General features: G+C 36.6%; 1 protein-coding gene across 3 annotated transcripts; it reads right to left on the minus strand.

Annotated features, from left to right (window-relative positions):
• Positions 1–5: 5 nt before the first annotated feature.
• On the minus strand, positions 6–16,583 carry vps36 (vacuolar protein sorting 36 homolog). 3 transcript variants are annotated; one of them, XM_079804125.1, is made up of 14 exons: positions 16,387–16,583; positions 14,169–14,237; positions 13,960–14,030; positions 13,705–13,819; positions 13,428–13,517; positions 11,603–11,689; positions 11,204–11,236; positions 11,046–11,123; positions 9,542–9,676; positions 6,164–6,229; positions 2,027–2,091; positions 1,621–1,705; positions 669–745; positions 6–578 (listed from the first exon to the last, which is right to left on the minus strand). In XM_079804125.1, exons 1-14 carry the CDS (start codon positions 16,480–16,482, stop codon positions 497–499), a joined length of 1,149 nt encoding a protein of 382 aa, XP_079660251.1. In that variant the 5' UTR covers positions 16,483–16,583; the 3' UTR covers positions 6–496. The 3 variants fall into 3 exon arrangements, with proteins under 3 accessions (XP_079660251.1, XP_079660252.1, XP_079660253.1); XM_079804126.1 differs by lacking the exon at positions 9,542–9,676; XM_079804127.1 differs by lacking the exons at positions 6–578; positions 669–745; positions 1,621–1,705; positions 2,027–2,091 and adding an exon at positions 5,208–5,788.
• Positions 16,584–16,853: the final 270 nt, after the last annotated feature.

Genomic DNA, 16,853 nt, shown 5'->3' on the forward strand with positions numbered 1-16,853 from the left:
GTTTTTAAAAAGAAATAATATTTTATAAGTGTGGAAGACTTTATTTTTACATTAGGGGATAAGCAGATTGATCTAACCAAGAGTTTCAGTCAGATTAATTTTCTAATTCTTTAATCATTGAATGTTTTTTCCTGAGTTATAATTAAAAGGTTTCCGTTTCTTTTCCACGTCTTGATGTATATGTAATGCACAGTAACCTACATATTTTATTGACAGTCTAACTGCATTGAATGTGCTGGAATCACACACAGTATCTACATCATCCTCTCCATGAACATTTCTGTAATCCCCCATTCATTTAAGGCTGTGGAAATCACTAAACATGTTACACACAGAAGAAACAGATGCAGTAACGTCCGCAAGTACCTTAACCAACATTCATGAAAGACCCTATTGACACAAACAGTGGAAAGTGGGTGCCCACTGTCAGTTATCAGCTCCGAGAGGGATCTGGGGCCAACAGGAGCCAGGTTCGATAACATATCGGCCTCATGCGTCAGAACAGGTTGGGATAAAATCGCAGACCTTCTACTGAATCGTCTCGGCACAAGTGACCCATTTTTTCAGCTAATAACAACCTGTGTAAGAGAGAGCGACACATCAAAATAACGTGAAGACACTTGAGGGATGAATTATTGATGAAATATGGAAAGGGACGTCTTCTGTACCTTTCTTTAGCAAGGAGAACTGACAGTCCCAATAGCTTGGCAAACTCTTCAGCAGTGAGGGAGCCTTTATCAGACACCTGGGAACGGAAAAAGAGAAGGAAACCTCAATTAAATCAAATGGATTCCCACTAAAACCAACGCTTTGTGTTTTTAGATTATTGCAAAATCCTCATTATCACAATGCACTGACTGAAGTATTTTATTTATTACTTATTTATTCATAGTAAAAAAAAAATATATATATAAAAACATATAGAAGTCCAAATAACCTATACAATAGCTACTACCATGCTATATAAATATTGTATATTTTTGTATTGTTTTTTGCATTACAATGTCAATTGTTTGGGACAATCTCAATGGTTACTTTAATATTTTAATGGCTTTATTTTCTTTGAGCAAAATCTCATTTCTGATTCTTATTTTAGAGTGAAATATGACCCAGTTATGATCTTGACAGGTTTCCTAAGATTCCCCCATATGCCAAATCTAATGGCTGAAACAATGTGAATTGAGCAATAATTGCCATCTCATGTCAAATGATCTTCAAATATGTTTGCTTTGTTTTTCTGAACATTCCTCTTTTTACCACATCTGTTTTGGACTCTTAAGGGATGGAAATTTCTAATCTGACACGCCTCACAGTCCAGCTCTTTGACCTAAAACACCACCCCCGATCACATCTGCTAGCTGCGTCTTGTCCAAAAGCACTTTGAAGGTGGTTCATTTCATGCAATTTCTAGAATGAAATGGGAACCTTCTCTCACTCTCCTGACCACGACCATTTAATAGAAGAGGAAGAAATTGGCTGTACAAGTTTGTGGTTATAGATCCGATCCAATTTCTACTCTAATAACCCGTAATTAAACATGACAGAAAGTTTCTGCATGATGTTTGAACGGCCACATAAGTGATTTCACAGATGGGGGGAAAATGATGGCATGACACTCACGTTATCTAGAGCTGAGGCAATCATTTCCTCTTCACTGTGGGACTGGAGTTGGACCACCATCACCCCGCTGTCAAATATTCGCAACCTGACAGGGAAAGAAAAATGTGGCTTTTGTTGCAGCTTACTTAAGAACCCAACAAGACATTACTGCTTCATAATCTAACTGTATGCAACCTAACTGCGGTTTATGAGTCAAATGGTTGTTTTCTTTTGAAAGGTGGAAAATGCAGCAAACAGACTGAGGGCGGACATGGGTCCTGAAAACAGGAAGTCTGCCAGGAAGTGGCTGACCGATCCCACGCTGACCTGCTTCTGCGTACAAAGCCTGGCTTGCACAGACACATGCACATTCGTTCCCGTTTACTCACACAAACACACACACAAATATAAATGCTCACACCCTTACCGTAGAGGAAGCTTCAGTGACTCAAACATTTTGCAGGCATTGACCAAGTCCTCTGGAGAGAGAAGCTGAGAAGAAATTTGTGAGATACAGGTTATACTCTATAACTACATAGATCTTTATGCATTTGTCATATGAGACATTTCAAAGAAATGTAATGACTCTAAAAATGTCATGTGGTGTAACCAAGTAAAAGGTAAAAAAAAGGTTTAGGGTCAGTAAGACATTTATTATATTACAAAATATTTCTATTTCAAACTAATGCTGTCAAACAATCATGAAAAAATATATCACAGGTTCCACATATAAACACTGATAATAATAAATGTTCCTTGAGCAGCAAATCAGCATATTAGAATGATTTCTGAAGGATCATGCGACACAATGTAATGATGCTGAAATATCAGTTTTGAATAAATTACATTTAAAATAGTGAATAGTTTTCTATTTAAATATTTAATAATATTCATAAAGAAAACAATTATTTTAAATTGAAATGTGTTTTTATTGTATTTTTGAGCAAATAAATGCAGCCTTGTTGAGCCTTGGTGGAAGATTTTCATCACATGACCTTGATTTGCCAGGTAATTTTTTTTAAAACATAAGCAGTTTTATTGAACTATATTGTTTTATTAATAATTTATTCTCATGTTTTTTAATTAAAGGTTTAGTTCACCCCACCCCCCAAAAATGTAATTAATTACTCACCCTCATGTCATTCCAAACCCAGAGACCCAGAGACTTTGCTCAAACGTGCTGCGTAACACGAGAATGAACCTCATTGATTCTTGATGAAGCTCAAACGTGCTGCGTAACACGAGAATGAAACTCATTGGTTCTCGAGGAAGCTCAAACGTGCTGCGTAACACAAGAATCAACCTCATTGGTTCTTGAAGAAGCTCAAACGTGCTGTGTAACACGAGAATGAACCTCATTGGTTCTTGGATGAAGCTAAAAACGTGCTGCGTAACACGAGAATGAACCTCATTGGTTCTTGTGGAAGCTCAAACGTGCTGCGTAACACAAGAATGAACCTCATTGGTTCTTGTGGAAGCTCAAACGTGCTGCGTAACACGAGAATGAACCTCATTGGTTCTTGTGGAAGCTCAAACGTGCTGCGTAACACGAGAATGAACCTCATTGGTTCTTGTGGAAGCTCAAACGTGCTGCGTAACACGAGAATGAACCTCATTGGTTCTTGTGGAAGCTCAAACGTGCTGCGTAACACACCAGAACAAAGCTCATTGGTCATTGCAGAAGCTCAAACTTGCTGCGTAGTACGAGAATGAATCTCATTGGTTCTCGCACGTCAAGCGAACATGCTTGAGCTTCCGGTAGCCACAACTGATTATTTACCACAACTGTGAGTTGATGAATGTTTATATGTGAATGAAAGCCTAAATTAGATCTGTTCATCATATAAAGCGATTGAGTCTCCTCGGAAAATTTGGACTAAACCGCTCAATTCATGTGTATTAGTTTTACAATCTCATTATTAACTTTTTTGAAGCGTCAAAGTGGTAGTTGTGTAGCTGTCAATGATGAAAGATAGAGAAAGCTCTCCGATTTCATCAAAAATATGTTTTGAACGAAGGTCTTACAGGTTTGGAACGACATGAGGGTGAGAAATTAAATGACATCATTTTGTGGGTGAACTAACCCTTTAAAATTCTGCTGACATATAAAATGTTTTACAACAATTACAAAATGTGTGATAAAGAGAACAACAAGCAAAAAAACTGGTACAAAAAATAGCCCCCCACCCCTAAGGCCTCCAGCCACCCTAAATAACATAATAGAAATAATACAATAAATAAATAGATGTATACATACATTCGTGTTGTAGTACTCGAGATCGGTCTTGGTCTCGAGACCGGTCTCGAGACCACTTTTTAAAGGTCTTGGTCTCGTCTCGGAATCGACCGCATTTTTACTCGGTCTCGTCTCGGTCTCGGACTCAGAGGACTCGGGATTTAATTTCAAGACCGGTCAAGACCACAACTGAGAGCATATCACGAAATTATTTGTTAACATCATTACTGTGATGATTAGACAAAAAACTTCAGACCAAAAGCTTGACTCGTGTCTAATTTTAAATACTTTTAGTTTTCCCTCCCCTCCCTGCGCTGCGCCGCGCCGCGCCGCCAACCCCCACATCGCATCACACACACACTCCACACGTGAATGCTTGAGACAGGAGAGCAAGCTGTGCCGTCACCGTGACCGTGGCTGTTGGAGAGATGTCAGCCAAATCTTCTGTTATCCAATTTGGCTACCTAAACCACAAAGAGTTCATCTGCAAAAATGCATCCAAAAGAAAACATACAGCAGTGTGTAAGTTCTGCAACGCGGCGCTTACTGAGACGGCTGGGACCACGTCAAACTTCTATCGACATTTGCACTAATATACATTAATTCATACTTAACTAATGCACAGATAATCATGAGTTAATGTATTACTAATGGTGAACTAACCCATTTATTAATGATTACTGCATCAGCAACTAATGAAGATTCAGCATGATTAATATATTAAGTAATCATTAAATTGTTATTAGTTAAATGTGTCAATGTATTAATTCCTTAATAACATATTATATGAACTAATAATGTAAAGCAACGTGTTAATTACCTCAATGGGTCAAAGCCATGCATTTCAACTTCCAGTTGTCTGCTTTAATGAATCATTAGCTAATGATTTACAAAGGTATCATTGTGTTATGACTTTACTTGTTGGGGCACATGACTATTAACTAATTCATAATTAATTCAAAACCCATAACCACAAGTAAATATTACTTAATCAATTAGTAAATAGTCATGTACCTCAACAAGTCATAACATAATGACACATTTGTAAATCATTAGCTAATGATTAATTAAAGCAGACAACTGGAAGTTGAAATGCGTGGCTTTGACCCGTTGTGGTAATTAATTTAAATGATTAGTTAGTATAATATGTTATTAAGGAATTAATACGTTATGATATATTTAACTGATAACAATTTAATGATGACTTAATCTATTAATCATGTAGAATCTTCATTAGTTGCTGATGCAGTGATCATTAATAAATGGGTTAGTTCACCATTAGTAATACATTAACTCATGATTATCTGTGCATTAATTAAGGATGAATTAATGCATACTAGTGCACCCGTATTGTAAAGTTTTACCCACTTTTCCCATTGATCAGATTTTATTGAATTTTTCTCATTAACTACAGCTTTATGTTTTGTCCTTGGTGGCAAGCTTGTTAGAAGTGTTTTGCCACGGCAGTTCATTCAGATCTGGCATATAATGTCATCAATGTTTGAGGTTCTCCCAATTACAATTTTTGTAATTTTTTTGGCCAAAATGCCTGCATCGTGTTAGGTGGATGGCAAACCATTGAAAGGGGGTTCTGAATAAATGGTTAAGTTCATTTCAGCTCTTAAGTGTTTATTCGCATTTATTTGCTTATAGAAGAAAAAGATAAATTCCCACATATCAGCAATGCCTGTTGATTATTTTATCAAAACTTCTCTCTTACACACCCACACACACGAGAGAAGTGCCAATTGTATGCATATTCCACATTTTATCAGAAGTGTGTCATGCAATGTGGGGATTTGCACTGGTCTTGGTCTTGACTCGGTCTCGGCCTGTCTTGGTCTTGGTCTTGACTCGGTCTCGGCCTGTCTTGGTCTTGGTCTTGACTTGGTCTCGACCCTTCAAAGTCTTGGTCTTGTCTTGGTCTCGGTTTAGGTGGTCTTGACTACAACACTAACATACATACAAAAAATAAAAGTTGAAAATATAAGATCTCTCTGCACCCATAGAAATCTAATCAGAAGATCCTGATGTCTATTAATAATTTAAATTTTTAAACTCAATTTTTGAATTTGTTCTTATGTTAATAAAGTTATTTCGAGAGTTAGTTATACGAAACGTGGTGATATTGACATATACATGCAAACACAACCAATGCCATCATGCTCTGATTTCATGTGAGAGTTTGCTCTCTACTCTCCAGACGGCTGTGCCATCATCAGCTTCACTCTTAATGCTGGGAATGAGATCAGGATCAGATCTGATTAACTCTATGTAAAGACACACTGATGCTGCTGTCTTGATTGTAGCTGTCCAGGTTCATCTTACCTCCATCCCACGGGCTCTGTTCACCAGACAGTACACTTCAGTGAGGGCCATCATTCCTCCACGCTCCTACAGAGACAGTAATAACGAAGATCAGTAGAGGCTAAGGAAGAATAAGGACGGAAGGATTGACATAATGACATACTGTAAGACAAAATGTACAGCCAGCTGATCCTTATCGCAAATTAAACCCCAACAAAATGATGATTTTGAGATAATGATGAACTGACTGTACATTATCATGATTAATACACATCTACTCACCTAATACATCAACAAACAGATATGAAATATTACATTCAGTTGCAATTACTGTACTAAGAAGAACATAGATCTACACACTACCGTTCAAAAGTTTGGGCTCTGTAAGATTTTGAAATGTTTTTGAAGTCTCTTATTCAAGGCTGCATTTATTTGACATAATTAAAACGGTAATATTGTGAATTATTGTTACAATGTGAATAACACTTTTATAATTTAATTCATTTTTTAATGTAAATTATTCCCGTGATGACAAAGCTGAATTTTCAGCAGCCATTACTCAAGTCTTCAGTGTCACATGTCACATCTTTTAGAAATCATGCTAATAATATGCAGATTTGGATTTCTTACTGCGATACATTTTTCAGGATTCTTTGATGAATTGAAAGTTAAAAGGAACAGCATTTATTTGGAATAGAAATCTTTTGTGACATTAGAAATGTCTTTACTGTCATTTATTGCATCCTTGCCGACTAAGGGCCGTATCATACACCCGGCGCAATGCGACGCAAGGCTCGCGCAACGCAAGTGTTTTTTGCTAGTTTCATTTTCACATCCAGCTCCACGTTTATTAAATATCACATGCACTCACGCCCATCTGTTCGCCCATGGGCGTGCTGGTCTGAAAATGAGGTGTGTGCAGGCGCATTGTTGGCGCGTTGCTATTTTGAGGCAACTGAAAACGACTCGGCCATTGACCAACAAAAACCTGGTCTAAAGCTAATAGTGCAGTATTTTTTGTGTTTTTTAAAGGGGTCATGAACTGGCTTTTTAAAAAAATGTATACTGTTGTCTGAGGTCAACTTATGACGTTCACGTGGTTTTTATATTCAAAAACAGCATAATGAATAAGCAATAGGCTATTTTCTACCCTGGTTTTGAGGCTCTCTCAAGAAACACTGGGTTTTGATGGGTGTGCCGCACTGAAGACTTGGATTGCTAGGATTGGATAACAGTTGTGCATATTTAATGAGCTTCGGCTCCCCTGTGAGTAGGCTACACGAGGAATTGTTTTGAAAGCCTGTGAGAAACGGTAACCGAAATGATTCGTCCCACAGGGCTCGCAAAATATCTTTATCAAACAAACATAATGATTTATCGCTCATCTACCTGCGATTGATTGGAATGTTATTTTTTTATTACTTGGCCCGCCCGATCGGTGGATATAAGTGTGAACCGTGCATCACACACACACACACACGATAAGTACGTCGCAGACTGCATGATCAAAACTTCCACGATTGTATTTTTCCTTCAAATATCAAGTCTAGAGAGTGAACGCACATCAAGAAAGTAATGTTGTTTCACTATTTAAAGGGTCATGAAACCCCCTGTTTTAGCAGCCGTCAGTTCTCACCACAGTTTTGAAAAATGCTATAAAAGTGGGCGTGGTTAAGCAGCGGAGTGGAGGGGGACAAGGGGAGACTGACTGACAACAACAACACAGCAACGGCTTCTGATTCACAGTTAAAAGCATCAAAGCATACAATATACACATGGTTGTGTAAGCTCACCTTAAATAACACAAATGCATAAAGTATATATCGACAGCTATCATTGATTACACAAATAAATGCACAGTAATCCGCATGTTATCTGCATATAAAATATATACGAACATGCTGTTGCATCATTGATAACTTATGAGCCGTTTGATCGGTTAATGGGCTTAAAGAGCGGTTACACTCACAGTGTGGATGAATTGTGTTTGTTTCGAAGACTCAGGATCTACTGAAGAGAACTTATGCAACGCAGAAATTCTTATAAAGCAAAAATAATCACTCGTTTTGGATCCAATAATGCATCTCTCACTCACTGAATGCGATCTCACTGTTTGAAGCGCCTGTCAATCAATGCGTGCTGCTGTGTTAAGCGAGGCACTTCTCATAGGATAAGGACACGCAGACTTGTGAATAATTATCAAGACGTCTTCTCATAGGATAAGGACACGAAGACTCGTGAATAATTAAGCAAGACGTCTTCTCATAGGATAAGGACACACAGACTTAGTGAATAATTATGAGACATCGAGGAGTCATCGCTGTACTATAGTACGACAAAACATCACATTCTGTGAGGTTGATACAAAGATGAATTTAAACCCGGAAGTTGAATATAGCGCAATTTTTTTTTAAATTAACTAGTTTTCTCCTACAATCAAAATGAATGGATGGTAACATTGACTTCTATGATGCTCAACACACATAACTCTGTTAAAATCTCAGAAAAGCGCCGTCCAGAAGCGCCGTCGACTTCTCTGGGCTCGGAGGCATCTGGGATGGACCATCACACAGTGGAAATGTGTACTGTGGTCAGATGAATCAGTATTTCAGGTATTTTTTGGGAGGAATGGACGCCGTGTGCTCCGGACCAAAGAAGAAAAGGATCATCCAGACTGTTACCAGCAACAAGTCCAAAAGCCAGGGTCTGTCATGGTATGGGGTTGTGTCAGTGCCCTTGGCAAAGGTAACTTGCACTTCTGTGAAGGCACCATTAATGCTGAAAAGTACATAGAGATTTTGGAGCATAATATGCTGCCTTCAAGAAGACATCTTTTCCAGGGACGTCCATGCATATTTCAACAAGACAATGCAAAACCACATTCTGCACACATTACAAAGTCCTGGCTGCGGAGGAAGAGGGTACGGGTACTTGACTGGCCTGCCTGAAGTCCCGACCTGTCTCCAATAGAGAATGTGTGACGCATTTTGAAGCGCAAAATGCGACAACGAAGACCCCGTACTGTTGCCCACCTTAAGACTTGTTTGCAGGAAGAATGGGACAAAATTACACCTGAAACACTTAATCACTTGGTGTCTTCAGTCCCTAAACGTCTTTTAAGTGTTGTGAAAAGGAATGGCAACATTACAAAGTGGTAAATGCTTTACTGTCCCAACTTTTTGTGAAATGTGTTGCCGGTCTGAATGACAGGAAAGGATGCATATTTACAAATGACATGAAGTTGACCAGGCAAAACATGAAATATTTTGTGTTCATATTGTCTGCAATGAAATACAAGTCAAAGTAAATTTAGAAATCACTTCTTTTTTTTTTTTTTGCATTTTCCATACTGTCCCAACTTTTTCTGATTTGGGGTTGTAAACACACACGGCTTATTACCTCCAGTGGGGCTTGCAGCATGTCTCCCAGCTGTTTGGCGAGTTGGATGTGGTACTGTGTGCCAGAGCCGTGTGTATCTCTGGTCACTGGGTTGGCTATACCCATACTCAGCAAATAAGACTTGAAACGGATGGTCTGTCAGAAGGCACAAAAAACAAACATGACTAATCTAATTGCAACGCTACACTAAATATATAGCCTACTAACAACACTGTGAAATTCTAACAGCCAGTTTTAGCATTTGAACTTCAACATTTCTACAGAACAAAATGGATCGACTCATTTTTAGATGTGCCAAAGTTTTTTCCTCATCTGATTGTGGACTTCTGTAATAACAGGTCATTTTCTTTTCAATAAATATTTATATGTGTCCATTTGAATGCAATCCTGCACTTAAGACACATGCACCATATGCGCTCTGATTGGTGGATCTCAATCCTGGCTGCTTTTCAGCTCGATTCTAGGTTCTATTTGTGTCACTATCTAATTTCCTGGCCCTTGACATCCCTGTGCAAAGTGTATGTTGCGAGCCACCGGGATTTCTGAGCTCTGTGTGGATTACACTGCCAATGTTTTCCAAGCTTTGGATTTACAGACACTCCACTGAGCCAGAGAAAACGACAGATATACATACATAATCAAATGTATTATTTTATTCAAAAGAGAAGGATTGATATCTACACGATTAGAGGCATATCTGTGCATATGCAGGCTAAATAAAACTATACACATAGCTATAACAATACACATAACAACTGTTATCTACATGTAATTTTAGAAAGCCTATTAACTTAAGCAGGATAAAAGCAGTAATAGACTTTGAGGAGGAAACAGCCTTATAAAAAAGGCAACAACCTCCACTTACAAGTTCATATGTGTGTATAGACTACCAATTCAGATGTTCAAGACAGAAAAACTTTTATTCAGCCTTAAATTGTTTAAAAGTGACAGTAAAGACATTTATAATATTACAAAATATTACTATGTCAAATAAATGGTGTTCTTTTGAACTTTCTATTTATTAAAGAATCCTGAAAAAAACAATCCAGAAATGTCCAGAAAAACAATCCAGAAAAATATTAAACAGCACAACCGTTATCAACATTAATAATAATAAGAAATGTTTCTTAAGCACCAAATCAGCATATCAGAATGATTTTTGAAGGTTGATTTTTACTGAAGTAATGATGCTGAAAATTAAGCTTTGCATCACAGGAATAAATTACATTTCAAATATATTCAAATCGGAAAAAGTTATTACTAATATTTCACAATATTACAGTTTTTACTGTATTTTTGGATCAAATTAATGCCGCCTTGGTGAGCAAAAAACATAAAAAAAAAAAAAAAATTTTAAAGCTTACTGCCCCAAACTTTTGAATGGTAGTGTATAAAATCCAGTATGTGATTGTTGATTGGCTAATGTCAAATATCTCAGCCAATCACATGTTTTGCTCTTTTTTCCCAGTGAAACACTGGTGCACCTCAGGGTCTTTAATCTCACCTCATCTTCTGTGATGTCACCCTGTTTGTCTTTGATTTTGTTGGCAATGGATCTGGAGAGCTCCACCATCTCTTTGGCCTGTAGAGGAAGATAGTGAGTCGCTGAAACAAAACTGATAAGCCTGACCATGGCTGTATTCTGCTTGACAACCTACTGACCTTTTCCATTAGTTGACTGAGATCCACAAAGGCCTGAAATAAGAGACAGATATTAGAATGGAAACGTGAAAGATGATATCCAAAATACCTCTTTATCAAGAGTCAAAAATCACCTGTAAATCACTGGGTGTGCCCACACCTAACAGGATATCTGACTGCTGTGCACTCTCTTTTTATCTTCCATTATAGCTATGCCAGGAAGCTAATCAGAGCTATGAGGTCATATAGCATTAAACACAGGGTGCCGTTTTCTTTCAACATCAGGGGCCCTTCAAAAGGGGGCCACGGCGCCCAATGTCTGATTGTGGCCACAGCTTTCCTTATTATCTCAAGCTAGTATTCCAGAGCTCTTTAGGTTAGATATGACTACCTGTCAGTCTGTTTCTCTTTCTTTCTTACCTCAGAAATGTTTTTATCTGTCTCTTTTCTTTTCTCCTCCAACTTCCGTTCAATACCCACAATGCCCACTGCGCGTGTCTTTCCTGCCTACAGAAGCATAGAAAAAAAGAAGAGAAAAAAAAGAGCGTCTCTCTTTGTTAAGCACGAACACGCATAAACAATAACTAAAGAAATGCACACAAATAACAAAGGAACAGGAAGGAAAGGGTTTGCCAGGGGTCACTGTTTCAGGGCCATGGCCTGTTCTTTACAGGACACAATCTTTAAACAACTGCCATAGAAATGTGAAAGTTGTCTATCATATACAGTATATATATATATATATATATATATATATATATATATATATATATATATATATATATATATATATATATATATATATATATATAATATATTATAAACCAATATATCTAAAGTAAAACAACATACACTGCCAAACATTGTGGTCGGTAAGATTTTTAATGTTTTTAAAGAAGTCTCTTATGCTCACCAAAACAGCAATTATTTGATAAAAAATACAGTAAAAACAGCAATATTGGGAAATATTATTATAATTTAAAATAACTGCTTTATATTTGGATTTATTTTAAAATGTTATTTATTCCTGTTATGGCAAAGCTACATTTTCAGCATCATTACCCCAGTCTTCAGTGTCACATGATCCTGATTTGATGCTCAAGAAATATTTCTTATTATTATCAATGTTGAAAACACGTGTGCTTCTTAATATTTTTGGGGAAACTGTGATAAATGTTTTTTTTTAGGATTCTTTGATGAATAGAAATGTCAAAAATAACAGCATTCATTTGAAATACAAATATTTCAATTGCTGAATAAAAGTATTAATATCTTTTAACAACAACAAAAAAAATATTGAACCCAAACTTTGGAATGGACCAAGTAGTGTATTTGAACAGCACTGTCACAAAATAGAAATATTAAATAAACAAAAGAATTATGCTCCAGGAGGAAATACGAATCATTGAGAGCCAAAGTGAAAACTTATTGAATTTGAAGATCAAGGTATATTGTACTTAATTTTTCTTCCGGGAAACGTAAGCATCTTCAGTTGCTTCAAAAGGGCCATACTAAATATTAAAAATGTGGACATCATCCTGTTCAAAAGTTTTCACCCCCGGCTCTCAATGCATCGCGTTTTCTTCTGGCGCATCAGTGAATGTTTGAACCTTTTGTAATAGTTGTGTTTGAATCCCTCAATTGTCCTCAGTGTGAAAAGATGGATCTCAAAATCATACAGTCACTGCTGGAAAGTGTTCAAATATGAAAAAGCTGGAAAACGGATTAATTTGCAGGACTTGGAGGATTTTCTGAAGAAGATTGGGCAGTTTAACTGCTCAAGACAAACAAGGGACTCATGAACAACCATCACAAAACAAAAAAACAGCCGTGGATCTTCCAGGGAACGACACAGTATTGAGAATTAATGGTTCATAAACTTTTGAACGGGGTCATTTTTATAAATTCAGCTATTTTTTGGATCTTGTGGACTATATGTAAATTTTTAAGTAAAATATCTTATTCAGGACACTATTCTGCAAATGGTTCACATACTTTTTCTCGCAACTGTAAATAACACTAAAATGACACTAGATAGTTATAATAATAGTTAAGACATTAAAACATACATATTTACAAAATAATAATAAAAAATACACATATATATATATATATATATATATATATATATATATATATATATATATATATATATATATATATATATATATATATATATATATATATATAAAAAAGTGTTTTATCAAAACATTATGTATCATTCAAATTCTCGGTCTGAGCTGACCTTGGGTCCTGTTCCTGTGGGGATCGGCTGTGAGACAGGTGTATTCTCCCATCGTTTCTGAGTCATCTCTTCTGTTAGACGTCTGAAAAACTACACACCAAACAGCACGTTACCTTATTTACACCTTCCTAACATCTCATCTGCTCCGTTCCTGTCTAAATGTCATGACTGCTTATTGCTTATGCAAACTGTATTAAGCCAGATTTAGTGGAGTAATAAGCTCCAAGCATCACCTCAGTTGAAATATTTCTGTGACATCACTCCTTCAGATACTGACCTCAATCTGCCCATGTTCCTTGAATGACAGCTTTATATAAGAGTACTTGCTCTGCTGGTACGGGCCAGCCTCCTTATTTTCAGGGGATGGATACAGATGAATTACAATCTTGGCACTGCAGGGTTTAAAAGGCAACAATTTAGTTTTAATATATAGATTAATAAGCAGATTTACAGGGTGTAGCCTCCAATATTACTATAGCATGTTCCATTTGTCAGATGTATTAATTGCATGCTAATGTTACAGTGCAGTCACCTCTTTCCGATGCCTGCTGCTTGCTCCTCAAAGAATATGACCTGTGACAAGGGTATGCATATACAGCATTCCTACAGAAAAACATATTAGAGATATTAAAAAGGTAAGCAAATACACTGCTTTCAAATGTTATTTGTTTAAAGCAAAAGGACAGAAAGAAAAGATGACTCAATTTAAGAGCCGACAAAATATATCGAAGATGACATTACATGATTCTTCTGGTCTCTCCAGAGCAGGCGATGGGTACTGAGAAGAATGGCTCCCACATCAAGTTTGGCCTGTCAACGAGGAAACAGGGAAATTGTGAACTAAGGAGCATTAATATACACTATTTATTGAAGTAAAGCATATCTTAATATTGTCTTCTAGGTAACATTTTACAATAAGTTCGCATTTGTTAATGGTATTGTATTAAAAGTAGCATGAACTAAAATTAAGGGTGTACTGATACCCATGTCACGATTCAATGCATATCACGATACGATATTATTGTGATACTCCAAGACATATGGTGAAAGGTTAAACATTTTTTACTGTTGATTAAAATGCTGGAATGGGTGGAAATGAATAGGCTTGGACTTGGTATTGGTAACCCAATGCACAGGACAATGGTGACACCAGAATACAAATGCACTATATTGCCAAAAGTATTGGGACACCCCTTCAATTCATTGAATTCAGGTGTTCCTATCACTTCCATGGCCACAGATGTATAAAATCAAGCACCTAGGCATGCAGATGCTTCTACAAGCATTTGTGAAAGAATGGGTTGCTTTCAGGAGCTCAGAGAATTCAAGTGTGGTACCGTGATAGGTTGCCACCTGTGGAATAAGTCCATTCGTGACATTTCCTCACTACTAAATATTCCACGGTCAACTGTTAGTGATATTATAACAAAGTGGAAGCAATTGGGATCAACAGCAACTCAGCCACGAAGTGGTAGGCCACGTAAAATCACAGAGCGGGGTCAGCGCATGCTGAGGCGCACAGTGCGCAGAAGTTGGCAACTTTCTGTCAATAGCTACAGACCTCCAAACTTCGTGTGGCCTTCAGATTAGCTCAAGAACAGTGTGTAGAGAGCTTCATGGAATGGGTTTCCATGGCCGAGCAGCTGCATCCAAGCCTTACATCACCAAGTGCAACCCGATAGAACACCTTTGGGATGAATTAGAGCAGAGACTGCGAGCCAGGCCTTTTTCGTCCAACATCAGTGCCTGACCTTACAAATACGCTTCTAGAAGAATGGTCAAAAATTATTTAAACACACTCCTAAACCTTGTGGAAAGCCTTCCCAGAAGCGTTGAAGCTGTTATAGCTGCAAAGGGTGGACCAACTCCATATTAAACCCTACAGAGTAAGAATGGGATGTCATTAAAGTTCATGTGCATGTAAAGGCAGGCGTCCCAAAACTTTGGCAATATAGTGTATTCATGATTCTGAAGCTGAAAATACAGAATTATTTTAGACAAATATGCTTGCACTGTCACTGACTAGATATATATTTTTTTAAATCCACTTTTTACTGGTAACACAAACCATTTGGCATTATCAGGACCCACAAATATTCTCGAATTGCATTATTATACATTATATATGGTAACGGTTTAGTATGGGGAACGCAACTACGACTTTTGCCTCAATAAACTCCTAATTTACTGCTTATTAATAGTTAGTAAGGTGTTGTTAATTTTAGGTATTGGGTAAGGATTAAGGGATGTAGAATATGGTCATGCAGAATAAGGCATTAATATGTGTTTGATAAGTACTAATAAAAAGCCAATATCCTAGTAATATGCATGCTAATAAGCAACTAGTTAATAGCTAGAATTGAACCCTAAAATAGTTTACTGTAGTACTGACACTAAAACCCTGTAAACTTGAATTTTCATAGTTTCATAATTTTTTTTATTTTAATTTTGGGTGAAATATACACAATACAGATTGTCCCTATCCACAATACATATTGTTGCATTTTTGTATTGCGATATATTGTGGCACGATATATTCTTACAGCCCTACCTAAAAGTGAACAATACATTTTAATAGCATTTAATAATCCTTGTCAATGATAGTTAATAAAAATACAATTTACCATTGTTAATTCATGTTAGATGAATAAAAGCATTAACTAATGTTAACAAACAGAACTTTAAATTTAAAAAACGTATTTAGTAGACTAACAAATGCTTTAAAGCATCGTTCATGTTAAATAATGTCAACAAACGAAACCTTATTGTAAAGTGTTAGTCTTCAATATCATACAATGTCTAATTAAACAGCATTTAACAGCATTAATAAGCAACATGATATAAAATATACTTGTGCTTATCTATAATCTTATGCATCCTTGTCAAGACAAATCTTCCACATGGTTGTCACTTTATAACTTTCAGTTGAATCCACATTAACTATATACGAATGAAATACCTTGTCCTCCCCGTCGTAAAGTCTCACTCCTCTTTGTTGGATTACTAACGTTTCGTTCATCTCAAGGAGCCCATTTGTCCAAACAAATCTGTCCATTTTTTTCAAAATAATAAAATAAAAGTGTATACCAGAACTAGAGCATATTACACATGAAGCTGCAGTTGTTTACTTCCGCTAAGATGACCGATAATGCGCCTGTCTCGGAAATAGGACAATCCATTCAAAACTTTATTCTCCTTTATTCTCTAAATTGCTTTTAATGTGTGTTATATAAAGTCATACAAATACAATTAATAATATACATTTTGCCGGTTTTCAGATTGTGAGAATTATGTACATACATAATTTGTTCGCTATTGTTACAAGCAATTGTAAATATTTTTTGACAAATATGTGGTTAGTAAAATATAAATAATGTACAAAAATGCAATTTATTTAAAAAATAAAATAAAATGTCAACTCCTAAG

Source organism: Gobio gobio (genome assembly GCF_949357685.1).
Source record: "Gobio gobio genome assembly, chromosome: 22".
In the NCBI taxonomy this organism is placed as follows: Eukaryota; Metazoa; Chordata; class Actinopteri; order Cypriniformes; family Gobionidae; genus Gobio; species Gobio gobio.